The 20,876-nt window shown below is 43.3% G+C and overlaps 1 protein-coding gene across 5 annotated transcripts; it reads right to left on the reverse strand.

Annotated features, from left to right (window-relative positions):
- Positions 1-2,715: 2,715 nt before the first annotated feature.
- On the reverse strand, positions 2,716-12,774 carry SPATA2 (spermatogenesis associated 2). Of its 5 annotated transcripts, none has more exons than XM_082228452.1 (4): positions 12,676-12,774; positions 11,628-11,817; positions 7,561-7,984; positions 2,716-6,231 (listed from the first exon to the last, which is right to left on the reverse strand). In XM_082228452.1, the coding sequence occupies exons 3-4, from the start codon at positions 7,876-7,878 to the stop codon at positions 4,993-4,995; spliced, it is 1,557 nt and encodes a 518-aa protein (XP_082084578.1). In that variant the 5' UTR covers positions 7,879-7,984; positions 11,628-11,817; positions 12,676-12,774; the 3' UTR covers positions 2,716-4,992. The 5 variants fall into 5 exon arrangements, with proteins under 5 accessions (XP_082084578.1, XP_082084577.1, XP_082084580.1 ...); XM_082228451.1 differs by having other exon boundaries at positions 7,561-7,987; XM_082228454.1 differs by lacking the exon at positions 11,628-11,817 and having other exon boundaries at positions 7,561-7,987; positions 12,676-12,750.
- Positions 12,775-20,876: the final 8,102 nt, after the last annotated feature.

Here is a 20,876-nt window from a genome sequence, read left to right on the forward strand (position 1 = left end):
TTGCAGGCTTTTCCCCGAGGAGTGCTCCCTCTAGCTGTTCTGGCTTCTGGGGTAGCCCCAAAGACTCCGCAGGGGAGCGGGATGAAGGTTCCCCTGCGGAGGCTTCGCGCAGCTATGCCAGAAGCCAGGTCAGCCAGCGGGATCCCCTTCTCGGGAAAAAGTCCCGAAGAGCCGCACACACGCTCCACGTGGCTTATGAAAGGGAGCGCTGAGCAGAGCCTCCTGCCTGCATTCGCTCCATAAGATGCACACATATTCCCCCTTACTTTTTAGGAGAGGGAAAGTGTGTCTTATAGAGCGGAAAATACGGTAATTCTTTGTTCAAGGTCTGGGCTCACCGAAGACAGCAAGGAAAACTCAGGGGCTTTGGTGACGCACGCATTTTGCTGACCACCACCCCTCCTCACACATGTGATGATTGCAGGGAAAGTGGATGGAACAGAGGCAACACATTTGCTGCTTGAGGTGAAGGTCAAGATGCCCCTGGCTCCCTTCCACATACAGAAGTCACCCAGGCTAGCAGACGAATATTTCTTCTTCAAGCCTGGCTATGGGACAGCATCATCAGCCTGAAGGTAGCTGTCTATCTTAGGGGTGCAGTACAGGACATGTGGCAGACACAGCGCCATTCTCCAACATTTTGCCACCACCCTCTGTGTTGGCTGCATTGCTCTGCCCAATAGTAGAGCCAGGACTAGCTGTTACTATCAGCTCAACACAGCTGAATCTCACCCACTTAGGGCAAATCCATGGCTCACACTTACAGAACAGCCTTGAATGCTGTTAGGCCTGTGCCAAACATTCGTTTGGGGACTAGATAAAAACTCTTACGTCAAACCAACGTTTTCAGCTACCCCACACAAGTAGATAGGTAAATCAGCTGAAACAGCTTCATATGTCCGGCAGTGGCTGGCTGAGAGGTGCCCAATTCTGTGGTTGCATTTCCTGTTCTGTATTGCAGATGTCTTAAAATGTAAAGCTATGCTTTACTTTAATACAGCATTCCCCAAATAGGTGTAGATTTGTCATGGAGGAATTGCCATGTCCAGCCTTTGCTTCTCTAGGGGGTGGAATCTCTTTAATGGTAAGAGCAGTTTGACAGTGAAAGCAGTTACCAAGTGTTGGCAGGATTTCCACTGGAACTCTTGAAGATGTTGGAGAGTCAGATGCTTTAGCTTCCCTACATCAAACAGGGTGTTAGACTGAATCAGGTCCCCTCCAGTTACCATGGACTTCAGTTCCCATCAGCACTAGCTAGCCTGGCCAATGTTTAAGGATGGGAGCTGTAGCTCAACATCTTAAGAGCATTGGTAAATTCAGGACTAATCTGTCTCTCCAATGCTGCAATTCTATATTGTCCAAGAAAATGTGGATCCCTGCCTCTAAAGCAAGTGTTTCTATCGCTGCTGGAAAATGGCCTTTGGGATGTAGTCATATGAGTGAAGTCACGGACTTGGTGGATGCAGAAGAGAGGTGGGAGGAACCAGTTGAGGAACCCCCAGGAGAACTCCCAGGGGAAGAAGGCTCAGAGCAAGGGGACTGGTGGTGGGACGACAATGAGTGGTCAGAGGGAGAAAAGAGGGCAGACTAGGAGGTGGTGTTGGAAGCAGAAGAGGTAACAGGGTTTAGTGAGCAGGAAGAGGCTGTGGCAGAGAGCAGTTCAGACTGGAGGCTGGAAGAGACCAAGAGGCAACAATGAGGTAGGCAGCTAAAGAAGCCAGGGAGTCTCCCCTTCCAGCTGAGACTAGCTCCCCTCCCCATTGGTCTCCTAGAACACACAGAGAAATGAAAAGGGCAGAGCAGATACTGGTTGTGCATGGACAGAGTCTTCAACTGCTTGGGAAAGACCCTGGAGAAGACGAGCCTTGGGGAGTGGTGGGGACTGCCTCATTGGCCCAAGACCTCTTTTGGCTTCTTTAAAGAAAGAGTTAACTTCACTGACACTGTGTTTTTTATTGCTGATCTATTATGTTTGACTCCAGCTCCTGACAAGTGTCATAGAGAAAATAAAACCCTTTGCTATTCACCACAGAACTCCATATGCTCAAACGTTCACCCTTTCTAGGTTTCCAGCTCATATTGCTGCAAATGTAAGCTTTAACAGAAGAGTGGGGAGCCGTGGCCTTCCAAATGCCGTTAAGACTCCAACTCCCATCAACCTCAGCCACCATGATCTATTTTCAGAGAGGATGGGAACTGAAGGGCAAAAATATCTGATGTGGGATTAAACATTGCACATCCCATCTGTGCAAGCATTGCAGCTTGCCCAATGGAACAATACCCCCTCTTCTCCCACAGCATGTTCTGGGTGTTCTCTTGACTTCCCCAACCCAAACCCGTTCCAGGGGACACATGGGGAGGAGGGGGAAGAAAGCCCCATTTCCATTGCCAGTGCTTATTAGGAGTATCCCCTCTCCTGTCTAAGTTCAAATACCATGGGGCTGGCTTTGCTGGGAGGTAGGGAGGGGCATCAAAAATCTTCCCGCTTTAGCTGAAAATAGGATTAATGACACAACCTCAGAATGCGGTGAGGGCAAGCATAACCTGGATTGTGAAGCGGTTGGCCATTATGTGCTACAATCCCTCCACAAAAATGAGCTCAATGTTTAAATCCCCACTCCCCCCAAATCAAGCTTTTAGGAGAGCAATGTGCTTCTTTACAGATCATAACACAGAAATTCAGATGTTTAACAAATCAGATGCCAAGCAGCTGCATTTTAAATTAACATATATTTTACTGTCTCAATCACAGCAACCTCATACAGTAAGATACACATAAAAGTATAGTTTGCATGGTATCACTTGCAATTTAACACTGTTAAATACCACAGGTATTCCATGACAAATATGTACACAGGACTGTTTTTTTTTCTTTTTAAAGCAATATAATTAGTCCCTGCTAGGTTCACTGTATAAATTACGTGGCATCACAGTTTTTGTTCATTTAGTGTCATGTGAGTAGCAGTATGGAACCTGAACAAGAGAGGAACTAGAAGCTGTACAGTATAGCAGCCAAGTAAAGACAGGCATGGTACTTGGAAGAGGCTGAGCAGAAACGGAACACATCAAAATGAACTCTACAGGCTGATACTTTAGAAAGAGTAAAATTATTTTAAATTTGGCATTATATACACATTTTATCTACAGGTATATGAATATATGCTTCTAAAAAAAAAATCAATCTAAGATTATGAAAACCTTCATCGTTCACTTAAGCAATGATTTTACACGGACCTTCCCAGTCAGCAAGCTAATGCCTGCGAAGAAAATAAAATGCTGAATGCAGTAGTATGCCATCACTATAATCTCATTTCTACTTTTCTCAACCATGTATTCTTTTCTTGGTAACGCTTTGCTGTTGGCAACATCCCAGAAAGATCATGTGAGACAGTGTATTTGATGCTCAGTCACAACAAAGAATTTCACCAAATCTACAAAGTGTTTAATCCCTTTATGTTTCTGCCACCCCCACCCTCGCCATACACTGGCTATTCATGTAAGCTTCTGTTACAGAAAGGGTGAAAGGACTGCAAGTCTTAGAATCAACAACCACGCTCTTAAAAATTAACAGCTTTAAGGTAAAATGTAATCTGCCACAAAGTTCAAAACTCAATGCAATGGCATAGCAATTAAACATAAAGGGTGAATTATTAAAAAAGGAGTGTTTGATATCCTTTGTGGCTTAAGAAATTTCACTTGGCCGGGAATGGTGCAATCCCTGTTATTTTAACCATCATTATTTCTAGTGTGATGTGGCTGTGTACTTTATGCAAACACACTCCCGTGAGCATGGATGGGAGAAAGCATGTATGCATAGCCGAATCTTCTACACCCTTGTTGTGGCTAAATATCATTACAAGGGGAAAAGCTTTACTTCTGCATGAAATGGTTGGAGCCAAGTGACTTGCCCACCTCTCTCTGACAAAGCTCAAGAGGCAGAATTTCAAACCAGGTGAAAGAAGCAAAGAGACTAATAGATTTGAGGGACACCTGTCTACCACAACAGCTGTAATAAGCTGTAGGTGAAATACAGTACAAGGAAAAAATAATGTTACCTGAAAAAATAACCCAGAGACTTCATTTACAGGACCTTATATATATATATTAAAAAAACCACAACATACTGAATATATTTATTAAAAAATAATCTGCTTCCAAATCACCTATTTACAGTAGAAAGAACTGGATTTGATACATGTGCAAACAGAAGGTGAATCTGATCATAATTCATTGGGAACACTCCAGGCGTAACGTAACACATACTGATTCACTTCTTAATACTAGAACAGTTAAAAAAACAACCACACACACAAGGTGTATTGGCAACACCGAAAAATAAAGCAAATATTCAGTTTAGAATTTGATTTTATATGCTTGAGATGGTGAAGGAAAAGTAGAAGAGACACAAAGAATAGATGCCATGGTGATTTTGCCTTTTGGAGCTTAAGTAATGCTATTAATTTTCCTTTTTTTAAATAAAAAAATCACTTTTTTGGCAAACACAAAGGAATATTCCGCGCAAGTTACCAAAACAGACAATTTCACAATTCACTGAAAATGCTGTTCTTAGTTTCTTGGTCATCTTTCTAGTTACTACTCTGGTGCTGTGTTATGTGGATGAGGCAGTGTGACAGCCACAAAGCACAGACATGTGATGTCTTTAGAAAAAAATGAATTGCAATGCCTGCCTGCTTCTAAAAAAAAAAGGAAAAAATTGCTCCTCTCTCCCATCTAGAACAGAAAAGCAGCTAAGAGACACCTAAAACAGTAGCAGCAGTGTCAATTATTGAATAGACAACATTTGTAAAGTCACATCATTGAAGACTGGCACTATGTTAAGATGTATATGTCCAATGTTAGGGCATGTCTACTTTTTTATTTCTCCTAAGAGGGTCAGTAGGATACTTCTAGCAACATCAGAATGTTTTGTGTTTTTAGCCCTTTTGTCCCAAATTACAGGATTTCCAAAAAACAAAAGATAAAAATAAAGGTCTATCTATAAACCATGTGTGGTAGCTGGTTTGATTTATAGTTTAACTGATTGTTTGGCAAGAACCTATGAAGCTCACTTTTTCGACAGCAGGGATCATAATAGTAAGCTGTGAGGCAAGAATCGCAGGAAACTTTTGAACAAAAAGTGCATGTGTTTGTAGCTCCTGGTCTGTTGCAAAATCCACAGCGTGAAGAGCCTGAAGGCTTCGATTTTGAACTGTACTGAGACACTCGGTCTTGAGTCTGCAACATGTACTGAGGCTTCTCCCTTATCACCGACCCAGAAGATATGCCTTCACTTGCAAGAGTTTTGAGTGAATAGCTGCTCTGCTTCATTGGTGGATATTCCTGCCTGCAGATGAGCAAGTTGTCGCACTTTTGGCAAATGGAGGTGCCGCAAGATAATCCACAGTTTTGGCACTTAAGGGAAGTGGTATCTTTGGCTAGATGTGTACGTTTATGGTAAGTCGGGTTGGCATCGTTCTTTAGCAGCCATACATCATGTTTAGTGGGTTCTTGTCTCTTGAACATACTTCTAGAATCAGAGTCAGTATATAAATCTAAATCATCTTGAGGGGAATAGTAAGTACTGTATGGAATACCCGTTCTTAATATGCCATTGGTATGGGATGAAACTGGCAAATATTCATCGGAACATCCATGCGGAGAACTTGACATGGCAAGGAGGGATGGCGAAGGACGAATTATTTCATCTTTAATGTCATCTTCAGTATCAACCAAAATGGGTTCTTTTCTGAGACTCAAGGATGTCATCAAAGGTGGCTTCTTATTTTCCAAGTAACTATCATAGGCATCCACTGATTTAGAAGCTTTGCTAACTTTGGGTTTGAAGTAATCTTTACAGCCTCTCTCACTTGCAGATTTCTGAAGGACCATTCGTGACATGGAAGTGTTTAGATTTTCTTTGCATTCTGCACGACGCTTCAAGGCATCTGAGCAGCCTCGGACATCACTGCTATTCTTTCTTTCATTTACAATATCAAGTTCTGTGTAACCTTTATCTTTCACTTGCAAATGAATTTCAATCAATTGTTCACACTCTAATTTGGCCAAGAAAAGTTCAAATGATACCATCTTTACCTGGAGGGTATCAACCATGTCTTTGAGTTTATACATAGTTCCAAGTTCTTGGATGTATCCCATAGAGTTAAGTATCTGTCTTATATCCTCATCTGGTATTGTAGACTTCACATAATAAACAAAAGGTCCTGTGTAAGTCTGAAGATGGGAAAGAGGGGGGGGGGGAATGGTAAACATAGTATTCAACCAAGTGCTCAGATGTAATTCTGAAATAGTGTAGATATGTTATAACCAGTGCTTTTTTTCTGGGGGGGGGGGACACAGACGGATGCATACCCCTAAACATATTGTAAACCTTTGTACTTCTGTCCATTTACTGTACTTATTTTCCCCAATTTGAACGATAAAATGGTGATTTTCTTGAGTCAAAATGAGAGTACCCCTAAACATTTTTTAGGGAAAAAAGGACTGGTTATAACCACATGCGGGGGTCATACACTTTCAAAAAACAGGGTTTGGTGCTACAATTCAGAATAATTCTATGCACAATCCACTTGAGCACACTAAGGCAAATTAATTTCAATTGGTTGCATCCAAAGCACAGCTACATTGGGGTACTGTCAGCATACGGATTCCTGCTTGTGCAACAGGTCTTTCCTCCTTCAGTGTATCCCCTAAATATGTTCTAGGGATTCACAATCCTCCATAGAAGATTTGGAGCAGGCAGGGAACATTCTGTTGGGCAAGCAGAAATCCTTGTGTTGACAGGACACAATAGATGAATACCACCCCGTGGCAATACATTCACCAGATAATTTTACCATACCAGCTGCTCACTGATTCAGCTTCTACAGTTAAGTATGATGCTACAGTAAAGATTAAACCAGGCTGAGGGTGAAACTGTGACCCAAAGGTATTCTTAAAGTCAATAGTTCTCCCATCTTCCATGAAAGTAAAAAGAGACCAATACCAAACTCTCATTATTTATTCTTTCTAACTTTACATTTCATGACTGAACTTTTCATTTTTTTCCTTACAGGCCACAGTATGGAGAGCACTAGGGAAGTGGGTGAGAAATGTACACTGAGGAATGTACTGAAGTTATTCATTTAGAATAATGAGGTGATTCTAAAATAAAATGCAATGAAAATATTCGCTGAACTCGAGTTTAAGAATTGGCAAGGCTGAATGCAGAAATCAGGGTTATAGTAACTAAACTTAAAGCCAAATTCCAACCCAACTGAAGCTCACTGAGTAAGCTTTCCTGAATCGTGATTTCAGGTGAAAATCTACTTTGCATCCTAAATTACAATAAAGATTAACTGGTCTGAAAAAAGGACATGAGGTCTGGGCACAACTGCCCAACAGGCATTTATAAAAGCAACCAGACTTTCACCTTGCATTTATTTTGTAATCTTTGGAATAAATTTGAGTGCTACACACCACCTTACAGATAGAACAGACGCCCTTTTAAGAGTTGAAAGCACAAATATTTAGATTACAAAAGACATATTTGCACACTCTTACCTTTATATTTTTGAATTCCTTCTTCCAAGGGTAAAGAAAAAGATTAACTCCAACTGATTCCAGAACGCCAAATGCATTTTGGAGTGAACGCAAACTTGAAGATTTCAAGGACCTAAGTGAATTTTCAACTATCTCATAAAATTTTATCAGCCGGAATCTGTAGAAGGGATCAATCTTGGGAAAACAGAGTAGGGTTGAAGCTGTCACTTGTAGACACTCATCACTAACAGAGTGCTGCTTCTTGTCAGAGGTATTCAATTTGGATTCATGAAACTGTACATACTTCCTAAATACATCGTCTTTATATTTTGCATCCATCTGAAGTTAGATTCTAGCACGCTCAAGGGCGGCTACCTCATCTCTTTCATGGCTACAGTGAGGCAGGCTGGGGAGACGGCGGCAACGTAAGATAGTGCTGGAGAGTCTTCTGAAAGAAAAGAAGACACAAATAACTTACCATTACTACTAAAATCTGTCATCTCTCACCCTACTTTACTATTGTAAGAGCCTGCTGAATCAAGGGCAATGTACTCTAGCATTCTGTTATCACAGTGGCCAACCAGACGCCTGTGGGAAGCTTATAAAGATGTGAGTGCAACAGCGCTCTGTCCATCTTCAATTCCCAAAGCTGGTGTTAAGAGACATGCTGCCTCTCACTGTGGCAGCAGAGCATAGCCATCATGGCTATCAGCCACCGATAGCCTTACCCTCCACAATCTTATCTAACCCTCTTTTAAAGCCATCCAAGTTCACAGCCACCACTGCCTCCCCTGGAAGCGAGTGAATTTCAGTTCAACTATGCACTGTGTGAAGAAGTATCCTTTTACCTTTCCTGAATCTTCCAATGTTTAGTTTCCTGAGATGTTCACAAATTCTCATGTTATGAGACAGAGAAACTTCCACTTTCTCCACACCATGCATAATTAGTATTAACGTCTCTATTACGTCACTTGTATTTTCCAAGAACTAACAAGTCCCAAATGCTGCAAACTTTCGTCATAGGGGAGCGGCTTCATCCCTTTAATAATTTTGGTTGCCAGTTTCTGGACCTTTCCCAACATCTTTTTTGTAGTTGTGAATTAATAAGCCTTGGGAAACTATGAGGCAAGTGTCTCACAAGGAATTTATACAAAGAAATAAAAAGAAACCAGGAGGAGGGAAGGATTAAAGAAAAGAAAAAAGGGGGTCCAAAACAAAACCAACAATGACTGCTACAGTAGCATACTGGCCTAGTGACAGAACTGTGAATCAGAAAGCCTCCAGTTAAAATTGTGCCTTCTACTATGAACTTACTTAGGTGGCCTTAGGCAAGAAACTCATGCTTGGTCTCATTGCTAGATGTGCAACATTGGGGAAACCCCCACTTACCTTAAATGGTTGTTATAAGGATTACTGGTGTGGTATATGTAAAACTCTTTGAACATTTGGGAGGAATTTTATCTTGCCAGGTTTTTAGCAACCAAGAGTTAATGGTGTTTCATTGGGTTAGGGATCAGAACTGACAAGTAAGTCAATTCTATAAAGCCTAGAGAAAGTTTTGTTTTGTAGGTCCCTTTAGATAGAGAACTTGATGTAATCTTACTGCAATGTGACACTCTGCTATTCAAATTCATCACCCAAGTAATAAATGATGAAAAAGGATGCAACTCAGCCCTCTACATGCGATAAGCCGAATACTACACTAGGCATTTTTCTTTAATGGCTAATAAAATGAAGGCCTGTGTAATTTGAACAGTCAACTCCTACAACAATTTTCCTGCTTATGTGAAATCATCCACAACTTCGAAACCAATCATATGGGGAAATTAACATTATTGCTCATAAGAAAAAGCAGTTCCACATAGTGCCTGATCAAATGCCAAATCGTTCAGCTTTGTCTACCAATGGTTCTGAAGGAGCTTTACCCTGTAATATGAGGCACACTCCTCTATAGAAAAAATCACACTGAGTTCACTTAGACGTTTTCTAGGTAGTGTTGCAGCCTGCAACACTAGACTAAGAGGTGTTGGAATCAACTACATTCTTTTGGAAAAATGTATAGTATTTGCATCTCTTTTCCATCCTAATTATGACTTACCATCTGTATATGTTCAGTTCCTGCAAAGTAGCTTACTAGCACCTTCAGATGTAAATGCCAGAGCCCTGACTCTGCAGAGACTAAACTAAAGACAGTTTGCAGGAGGCCTATTCACTGTGTAAAGTTAAATGGGTATTAAATGTTTTATTTCTGGAAGCTTACAGACAAGACAGATTTTTGAAAACGTATTTACAGATCCCAGAATTTAGCCCAACATCACACCAGACAAACTTCCAAGTTTTCAGCTGCCAGAAGCCATTCTTACTGAGCCAGGCACCTGCGTTTTCTCCAGTCTCAGGCTTATCTCTTCTTATCACGATAGACTACTACAATGCAGAACACTATAAACAGGGCGTTAGCTTCTGACTCCTTTGGCAAACACTTAAGCATGCAGAATCTGTACAGGTGGAAAGCCTTGGAAATTCCCACAATATTAGTACAGTGGTACCTCGGGTTACAGACACTTCAGGTTACAGACTCTGCTAACCCAGAAATAGTACCTTGGGTTAAGAACATTGCTTCAGGATGAGAACAGAAATCGTGTGGTGGCGGCGCAGTGGCAGCGGGAGGCCCCTTGGGCTAAAGTGGTACCTCAGGTTAAGAACAGTTTCAGGTTAAGAACGGACCTCCGGAACGAATTAAGTTCTTAACCAGAGGTACCACTGTATAGTTTTGAGCCCCTCACTTTCTAAGATTATTGTACACCCTTTTCTAAATTAAGTCTTCATTCAGATTGTGGACCATGAGCTGAATATATATATCCATATATATGGATGTCCCGCAACAGAAAACTGTCCCAAATAATATAAAAAAGACAAAGGAGGAGGAATTGAAAAACACCAAGAGAATAATCTTTGGAAATTTTTCACATCACAAGACCTGTGCCCCTGCGTATTACTTACTTCTTCCAGCAGAAAGTCAGTGCCTAACAATGAAGTGAACAATCAACACCTTCAAGCTATTTTGAAAAGAACTGCAAGGTGATCCTCACTCCTGAGGAAAGGTCCCCATCCCCAGGGGGTGGTAAAAAACCAAAACAGCCCTGCAAAGGTCACAGTCCTTACAATGGATGTGTGCCCCAGCTACAAATAAGCCTCTGGTCCCTTGCACAACCTGACCCGTGGTAAGAGATAGGCATGGAATGCAATCCCAGAAAGAAAGCACCAGCATGCTCCTTACTTTTCGGCCACATTTCTCCATCAGCCCGAGCCTAAGCTGCTTCCAAGGTGCAAGGCCAAAAACAGCACTCAGAACAGAGGCTCGCTTTGTGTGGCTTGTACACGGGGAGGGGGAGGGGTAGATTTAAACGAACAAAACCAGCCTCTACCCCCATTATATAGAGAGGGGGGTGGCTGGTTTTGTGCGTGTGTATATACATACATATATATTTGTGTGTGTGTCTCTCTCTCTCTCTCTCTCTCTCTCTCTCTCTGTGTGTGTGTGTATATACACACACACACACACACACACACACCCTTAAACCTATATATATATACACACACACACACACACACACACACATCCTTAAACCTAGGTCCTTAAACCTAGGAGGAAGGCCAGCGTAAAAAATGCAACTGCAGGGGGTGACCATCTGCCCCTAGCTCCTTCCTCAACTGGGCGGGTGTGTGTGTGAGGGAGAGAAGGGACGGCGAACGAACGAAGACCTCGGAAATCCTCACAGGCTCCCTTCGCCAAGAACGAGAAGGGACCCGGGGACCCCGGGAAGAGAACCCGCCCGAGGGGGGAGGAGTACGGACTAAGTAGGAAGACAACCCCCCCTCACCCCCCGCCGCCTTCCCCTTCGCCCCCACAGCCGGGGGTCGCCTGAGGGCCCCCCTCCCTCTCCCCAAGAGGCTTGCCAGTCCCCCTTCGGCCCCCAACCCCCCCCCCGCCGCCCGCTGTCGCGAAGCGGTACCCACCGACTCTTCTGCCCTCCCTTCGAAATCTCGCGAGGCGCAGCGCGAGAACCCGGCGGTGCTGGACCACAGACCTGCAACCGCCGCCGCCACTTTCGCCAGCCAGGAAGTCGCTCGTGACCCGGACGCGCAACATCCTGTCACTCTCTCTCTTCCTTGCCCCGCCTCCCAACCGGAAACCGGAAGTGAGCGCGACTCCTGTCTCCTCTCGCTCTCTCTGTGTGTGCGTCCCTCACACTCGCCCCCCGGACGGTCCGCATGGGCCTTAAAAGAAATAAAAAAAATCTGCCCCGCGTTCTTTTTCTCTCCCCACCACCCCCAATAATACCGCAAAAGTGGCTTGGGCTGCGGCGGAGCATTTGAGAAAACTCGGGCCATTTGGGGCGCTGCGGAACTCCCTGCCACTTGAGAACGACGCGGAGGGCGGCGCCTTCCGCGGCGCTCCGTTTAAAAGCGTTATTTGGTTTAAAAAGCGCTTAGGAAGCGGAGGTAATTTTAATCCGTTTTAGTTCTTTGTTATGTTTGCGAAGTGAGGGTTGCGGAGTTTTCTCCTCGATTCTAGGTTTTTTTAAAATCTTTTCGTCTCCCGCTTTGAGGATTTTTTGGTTGGGGGGGGTTTAACGATCAAGAAGTGAAGTAAATAAGTGATAAAGTGGGCTGTGCTTTTGCGTGCGTGTATAAAGGGAGGCTGAGGATCCAAACTACCCTCAGCGTTAACATGCTGTACACGGAATGCCTCAGGGGAGAGCCACAAATTGGGCAGAAATCACATTTTAAAAAAGAAAGTAAGTTGCAACCTAAGTTTGAAATGAGCATAGTCTTCTGTTTTTCCCTTTTTCCTTTTGTTTGGAGGCGGGAAGCCAACTATGCCCGCCACCTAATCGCAGCCATGCAAAAACATACCGATTCCTTCGTTTATTTCTAATTCTAGCTTCCACAGCGGGGTTGGAGGCGTTAGGCTCTTATGGGATCTTTCTTCCCCAATCTATGAGTTGCTCTAACGTTTTTTCTAGTATCTATGCGCCGGGCGCATGCGTCGAATTCTGTGTCTCTAGCTTTTTATTTTTTATTTAAATAATAAATATTTAAACCCTCATTAGTAGCAGCATGGTACTTACTCACCTTCCTCGCTCCGCCTTTCGCTCTTGCCCGTTTCTTACTCCGAGAACACGTCCGTCAGGTGGTGATTCTGGCAGCTGCAAAGATAAGGAAGGTGGGGAGGGGAGAGAAGGGCTTTTCTTAAGTCGATGGAAACGTCGGGATCAGCGGGAGATTGACGTTCCCTGCACGTGTGTGACGTCATAAACCATGTAAAGACGCGGGATACCCTCCAAAGCCCAACAGCTATTTTCATTGCATCAATGCACTTATGAGCAAAATAACTTAAATGGATTTCTGCTAGGCAGTAGGACCTGTAACAAATTGTTGCAGCCTGCAGTAGGGTAGGCAGCTAGGGCACCCCATTCCCTTCTTACATACACAGCCCCCTCCCTACACACTCATCTAATGCAGTACCACAATATGTTCGGTAATTCTTGGGTTTCTCTTGGGGGAAATGGAGGGCTCCTTCCCCCTCCCCCCAAAAGTTATTTGTACAATTGCAAAAGTTTTTTGTATCTCCTACCTCTGTCATGTGTGGGTGATGTCATTTTCAATCCATTTGATTCAATCCCTCCTTGAATCTGCTGGCTTTCAGAAATCAAAGGCCAGACATTTTAGTAGAATATGGATGGGGTAGTATGAGGCAGGGTGTGTTAATCCAGAGAAGAATTCCAGCAAAAAAAATTCAGTTCAGAATCTGGAAGTTTCACCACCAGTTCATTGCAGTTAATTTGTAGTGGCTCAGAGCCATCTGTCCACTCCAGGGAACTAGTAGGATACATTTGTTTCACGATAATTAAAACTCAATCACATCAATGAAATTCAGCTATGTCATTCATTTTTAATTCCACCCAACATCTTGTATTCAAAGAAGACAGAGATGAATAGCCCTATTCTTAAAACGATCAGTATTTTTTTTCTCAGTAGCTTTGGACTTCAATGAAGAAGAAAACAGCATTCATTAATTTTTTCTTCTGTACAAAAAGCCTCCAAACCATACATGACCAATAACATAATAAGTAAAATGTGCTCACATCCTCCAGCCCTGAAGCTAATGTCAGCAAACCCACTCTATCCTACCTGCTGGCTGTATGATTACTTACTTTCTAGCAGCTTTCTCTGTTTTTAAACATTTCCCTTGAGGGAAAAAGAAGATTTTAAACAAATGCTGTAATAAGTGCCTGCTTCAACAGTCAGGCTGAGCAAACCTCCCTTCATGTGTTGCCTGAAGATAGATTTAAAGCCCACATCAGTGCATACATTCCGCTACATGAACCATGTTTTACTTTTGGCTCCCTAATAGATAGGATTAGGATGCATTTATTTCTTTGGGGAAATGAAACTCTGGGTAAATCTTTTCCCCTTGTCAGCCTGTGCAGTTAACATACTAAGTGCTGTGTGAGCGCAGTTCTATGAAAAGAACAGAAGCCTTCTGTCACCAGCATGCAATCCACGCCTTTCCATTTTCTAATTCAGCTAGTTAAGAGATGTCGCTTGGCACATCAGAAGAAACATTTGGCTCCAGAGTTACATTGTGTTCAAACACCACCCCCCCCCCAAAAAAAAAACCACTTCCTACTTTGGCAAGCCTACCACTCCTCTATTTTTCTTCTACCTAATGCTGTTTTCAAAGATTTTAAATGTAAAGATCTGCCTTCCAGAGCAGAAACTAGTGTTTCACATCTACGGTGCCAGCATAATCATATATTTTCCAACCTGTTCTCTCGTTCAGCGGTGGAGGATCTCAGGTCTGGGGATTGAATGCTACCTTCCATGCCTCTGTAAACACTCTCCAGGCTTTGCCCTTCATTGGCCTTGCTTTGCACACCAAGAGTTTTTGCAAAGCTGGAATGCGTCCAGAGTGCACGGAAACACTGTTTACCTTCCCACTACTCGTGCTGGTATGCTTTCAAACTCTTAGGTTGGCAGGACCTGGGACACAGCAACGGGCGCTCACCCTGTTGCACGGATTCGAACTGCCAACCTTACAATTGGCAAGCCCAAGAGGCTCAGTGGTTTAGACCACAGCGCTACCTGCAACCCTGGGGGGGGGGTGTCTCTGCACACACCGTACATGGAGATGCCTTGCACACCCAGAGCGCTTTCTGTTTTTGAGCATCTCTCCTGACACAGTTGCAGGCAGATTTACACAACACTGGCCACTTAATGCCATCTAACCTCCCTGCAAATAAATTCTCATTATGTCAAAGCAAGTGCTACCCCACACCTTCCATTCCCCCATCACTTTCCTTTTCACCAAAAGATCCTCTCTGCTGGAGAAGCAGGTTTGTTGCTCAAGAGAACCAAATTAATTAATTGTGCTGCATACAATGTTAGTATGTGCTTGAACAGGCAACCTAAGGTCCATGGGTCGGATGCTGCCCAATCACTTTCTAAATCTGGCCCACAGACTGTCTGGGAATCAGCGTGCTTTTACATGAGTAGAATGTGTCTTTTTATTTAAAATGCATCTCTGGGTTATTTGTGGGGCCTGCCTGGTGTTTTTACATGAGTAGAATGTGTGCTTTTATTTAAAATGCATCTCTGGGTTATTTGTAGGGCATAGGAATTCGTTCATCCCCCCCCCCCAAAAAAAAATAGTCTGGCCCACCACATGGTCTGAGGGACGGTGGACCAGCCCACGGCTGAAAAAAGGTTGCTGACCCCTGTGCTTGAATCTCACCTGAAAATAGTGACAGTCTAGAAGCAAGCACAGATTCCTCCTTTTGCAGTCCCTCCTTTTATCATCCTCCTATTTGAATGATGTTAAGCAGTTTGGTCCTAAATTATAATCACGATAATGAAATTATACACCCCATTTTGAAGTTCTCCCACACCTACCATATCTTATTTCAGTGGTGTTTTGGAACTTCTTCCCCATGCTCCTTATAGGAAAGCTGTCTTCAATAGCCTTGATGCATTTATTCCCCTTAGCCTCTGCAACACAGAACAGCCTACGCATAGCTTCTGTTCATATATGAACTGATACGCGGCTGTCTTGTGTTCCTTCCCTCACACCTCAAGCAGCAACGTATGGAATCAAAGCATAAATCATCAGAAGGTGACCTGCTGCCAACAGTGACAAATATCCACAATTACTGAAGGAAAAAGAAAATCCCCCATATTGCATGGTGATTAATTCCACCTCCCACTCCAAGCTCTCAGCGTCTGTCTTTGCTACCAATCTCCTGTATGTCACCAATGTATGAAAAATTCTAGTCCAGTGAAAAATGTGTCCCCAGGCATACAGTGTTATTGCACAATTTTAAAGTTGCTGCTGGTCACACAAGGACCTTGTAAAGCAGAGCAAGTTGACCACAAAAATCTTAATAGTAACAGCCCATTTGTTCCTAAATTGCTAATCCCAAGCAAGTGAGGATTGACTCTTATGCCAAGTACATCGTATGGCTGGGTTCTAGCTAAAGGGGAACCCTTTTATTAGAGTAAAGGTAAAGGTAAAGGTACCCCTGCCCGAACGGGCCAGTCTTGACAGACTCTGGGGTTTGTGCGCCCATCTCACATTTATTGGCCGGGGGCCAGCGCTGTCCGGAGACACTTCCGGGTCACGTGGCCAGCGTGACAACGCTGCTCTGGCGAGCCAGAGCCGCACACGGAACGCCGTTTACCTTCCCGCTGGTAAGCGGTACCTATTTATCTACTTGCCCCCGGGGGTGCTTTCGAACTGCTAGGTTGGCAGGCGCTGGGACCGAGCAGCGGGAGCGCACCCCGCCGCGGGGATTCGAACCGCCGACCTTTCGATCAGCAAGCCCTAGGCGCTGAGGCTTTAGCCCACAGCGCCACCCGCGTCCCTTTTATTAGAGTAAATAAATGTATTTTTTAAAATTAGTTTTCCAATAAACCCCCACTAATAGCCAAATTATAACAATAACAGTTCAGTCCCAAATATACAATTATCAAAAGGCCAATTAACTTCCATTTAATACATTTTAGTTTAAGTGGTTCCCCACATGATGGTTTGGGTACATTTCTGATATTATATCACTGCATTCCATAATCTTAATTGTAATAGTAATAATTCCTCAGTCAACAGCTACACAATTACATAATGTGTGATGTTACAATATATAAATTTATAAAGCTTCAAGTAAGGAACTCAAACTAATATCTTTATTCTGTGAAAACTTTTATATGCATGGATATTGCTTCTTTATTAGAGTAATTATATTCTAGTGTAAAATATTTGCCTGTTTTGCTTCCACTCCTCAGAATGTGATGGAGATTTATTTGTGGTATCACCAGAGAAGCCGAGATTACAATTTTAGTAGCTTGGAAGTTTAAATATCTGGTGCAATGCCTAACAGTTGCTAGGCCTTTAGGTCAGGTTTGATGGATGATATCCAATGGATAGCATCACTACCCTTTTATGTACAAAGGTTCTTTAAATGGACAGGGCTGCAGAAAATCAACAGATAAGGCTTTCTCCATCACTGCATCCCTGAGGGGGAAAAACCCATCTGTGTAATTCTTGACTATGATGAACTGGGATGGAATTATTTTTATAAAAGCTTCCAATCTTACCATTGGAATGCAGTAAACTTGCCCCCATTCTTGCCCAACATGTTGCTCCTTTGAGATGCCTGTGAAGTTATTTGGTTGCCTTAGTGCATAACTTACAAGGCAGCTGCCAGTGCTCATAAGACAAGGTAGTTGCACTGTGTCTTTGGACAAGTTCTTGTCCGAATACAGTACACTTCCTCTTGCAACTGAAGAGGTCATTCCCGAATGGGAAAGACATGCTGCGGTTGTCACATCTGTAAACTACAAGGGGAGAGATCATGGCTGATGTTTAGCTTCTTATACTCATGCTCATTCTGGAGTTGTAGGAGCGATTTCCGTAAAAGTTGTGCATGGCATCTCTGCAAAATGACCAGATGTTCCTATTGTTTGCCAGAGCCTTCCATCCACTGAGAAATGTTTGCCTTGTGTTTGCAAATATTCTGACATCAGAGCTTTGGGTAACCTCTGAGTCTTTTACTATCGGCTATCTCACCTTTGGTACATGTCCATTTTTAATCTACATAGGCTCAAGTCAGCAGAGCTACCCCTGCTTGAGAGATGCAAACTGCTTCTATTTAAATTATAGCATCTACCTTTATATTTGCACCTGTGCCTATAAACTAGGGAGTTTTTTTAGCGATTGCATTTTCCTATATTTTTAGCTGTTCCTTGTTGTAAAATGCAAGTCGCCTCGAGTCCCTGTCAGGGGAAAGAGGTGGGGCACAAATAAATAAATGTGCAACAATAACGCAAATTTGTGTCTTCATTTATTTTATTTTCCTGCATGCAAAAGTCACCTTGCGCACTTTGTGGTCTGTCTCTGCCACCCAGTAACCAAACCCTCCCAAGTACAGTACAGCATTGCGCTTGATTTAGTGGTGGGAGGAAAAAATCCTTAAATAAGAGACACGGGGGAATGATTAATGGACTTCAATGTCTGTACACTAATGCGCAAAGCATGGGAAATAAACAAGATGAGCTTGAGCTCTTGGTACAGCAAACTAAATATGACATAATAGGCATCACTGAAACCTGGTGGGATAAGTCCCATGATTGGAATGTAATAATGGGGGGATACAATCTATTTCAGAGAAACAGACCAGACAAGAAAGGAGGAGGAGTGGCGTTATATGTCAGGGATGTGTATACCTGTGAAGAGATCCAAGATTTAGATCCTCAAAGCCAAAGTGAGAGCATTTGGGTCAAAATTAAGGGAGAGAAGAATAACAGAGACCTCATTGTGGGAGTTTACTATAGATCCCCAAGCCAAACGGAGGACATAGATGATGCCTTCCTGGAACAGATGGCCAAGCATGCAAAAGGAAGGGAGATAGTAGTAATGGGGGACTTCAATTACCCGGATATTTGTTGGACGTCAAACTCAGCCAAGAGCATAAGGTCAAACAGATTCCTCACTGGCCTTGCAGACAACTTCATTGTCCAGAAAGTGGGAGAAGCAACAAGAGGAACAGCCATTTTAGATCTGGTCCTAACCAATGTTGATGACCTGGTTAGTGGGGTAGAAGTGGAAGGATCATTAGGCGCGAGTGATCATGCTCTTCTGAAGTTTACTATACAGCGGAAAGGAGCAGCCAAGCATACTAGGACTCAATTTCTTGACTTTAAGAAAGCCGACTTCATAAAACTTAGAGAAGTGCTGGGTGAGATCCCATGGACAACAATACTAAAAGGAAAGGGAGTTCATGATGGCTGGGAGTTTGTTAAGAGGGAGATACTAAAAGCACAACATCAGGCAATACCAATGAGACGGAAACATGGAAGGTGCCTAAAGAAGCCAGGGTGGCTATCTAAAGAACTTTTAACTGAATTAAAATTAAAAAAGGATGTGTACAAAAAATGGAAAAGGGGGGAAACCACCAAAGAGGAATTCAAACAAATAGCCAGCACGTGTAGACACAAAGTCAGAAAAGCTAAAGCACAGAATGAACTCAGGCTTGCTAGAGAGGTTAAAAGCAACAAAAAAGGCTTTTATGGGTATGTTCGTAGCAAAAGGAAGAACAAAGAAACAATGGGGTCACTCAGAGGAGAAGATGGTGAAATGCAAACAGGGGACACAGAAAGGGCTGAACTACTCAATGCCTTCTTTGCCTCAGTCTTCTCCGATAAAGAAAACAATGCCCGACCTGAAGAATTTGGAGCAAATGATTCAGCAAAGGAAACACAGCCCAGAATAACTAAGGAGATAGTACAAGAATATTTGGCTAGTTTAGATGTATTCAAGTCTCCAGGGCCAGATGAACTGCATCCAAGAGTATTAAAAGAACTGGCAGATGTGATCTCAGAACCACTGGCAGTCATCTTTGAGAATTCCTGGAGAACAGGCGAAGTCCCGGCAGACTGGAGGAGGGCAAATGTTGTCCCTATCTTCAAAAAGGGGAAAAGAGAGGACCCAAATAATTACCGCCCAGTCAGTCTGACATCAATAGCAGGGAAGATTCTGGAGCAGATCATTAAGCAAACAGTCTGTGAGCACCTAGAAAGGAATGCTGTGATCACCAATAGTCAGCATGGATTTCTGAAAAATAAGTCATGTCAGACTAACCTGATCTCGTTTTTTGACAGAATTACAAGCCTGGTAGATGAAGGGAACGCAGTGGATGTAGCCTACCTTGATTTCAGCAAGGCATTTGACAAGGTGCCCCATGATATTCTTGTAAAGAAGCTGGTAAAATGCGGTCTTGACTATGCTACCACTCAGTGGATTTGTAACTGGCTGACTGACCGAACCCAAAGGGTGCTCATCAATGGTTCCTCTTCATCCTGGAGAAGAGTGACTAGTGGGGTGCCACAGGGTTCTGTCTTGGGCCCGGTCTTATTCAACATCTTTATCAACGACTTGGATGATGGACTCAAGGGCATCCTGATCAAATTTGCAGATGACACCAAACTGGGAGGGGTGGCTAACACCCCAGAGGACAGGATCACACTTCAAAACGACCTTGACAGATTAGAGAACTGGGCAAAAATAAACAAGATGAATTTTAACAGGGAGAAATGTAAAGTATTGCACTTGGGCAAAAAAAATGAGAGGCACAAATACAAGATGGGTGACACCTGGCTTGAGAGCAGTACATGTGAAAAGGATCTAGGAGTCTTGGTTGACCACAAACTTGACATGAGCCAACAGTGTGACGCGGCAGCTAAAAAAGCCAATGCAATTCTGGGCTGCATCAATAGGAGTATAGCATCTAGATCAAGGGAAGTAATAGTGCCACTGTATTCTGCTCTGGTCAGACCTCACCTGGAGTACTGTGTCCAGTTCTGGGCACCACAGTTCAAGAAGGACACTGACAAACTGGAACGTGTCCAGAGGAGGGCAACCAAAATGGTCAAAGGCCTGGAAACGATGCCTTATGAGGAACGGCTAAGGGAGCTGGGCATGTTTAGCCTGGAGAAAAGGAGGTTAAGGGGTGATATGATAGCCATGTTCAAATATATAAAAGGATGTCACATAGAGGAGGGAGAAAGGTTGTTTTCTGCTGCTCCGGAGAAGCGGACACGGAGCAATGGATCCAAACTACAAGAAAGAAGATTCCACCTAAACATTAGGAAGAACTTCCTGACAGTAAGAGCTGTTCGACAGTGGAATTTGCTGCCAAGGAGTGTGGTGGAGTCTCCTACTTTGGAGGTCTTTAAGCAGAGGCTTGACAACCATATGTCAGGAGTGCTCTGATGGTGTTTCC

This window comes from Podarcis vaucheri, assembly GCF_965113315.1.
Source record: "Podarcis vaucheri genome assembly, chromosome: 6".
Taxonomy (NCBI): Eukaryota; Metazoa; Chordata; class Lepidosauria; order Squamata; family Lacertidae; genus Podarcis; species Podarcis vaucheri.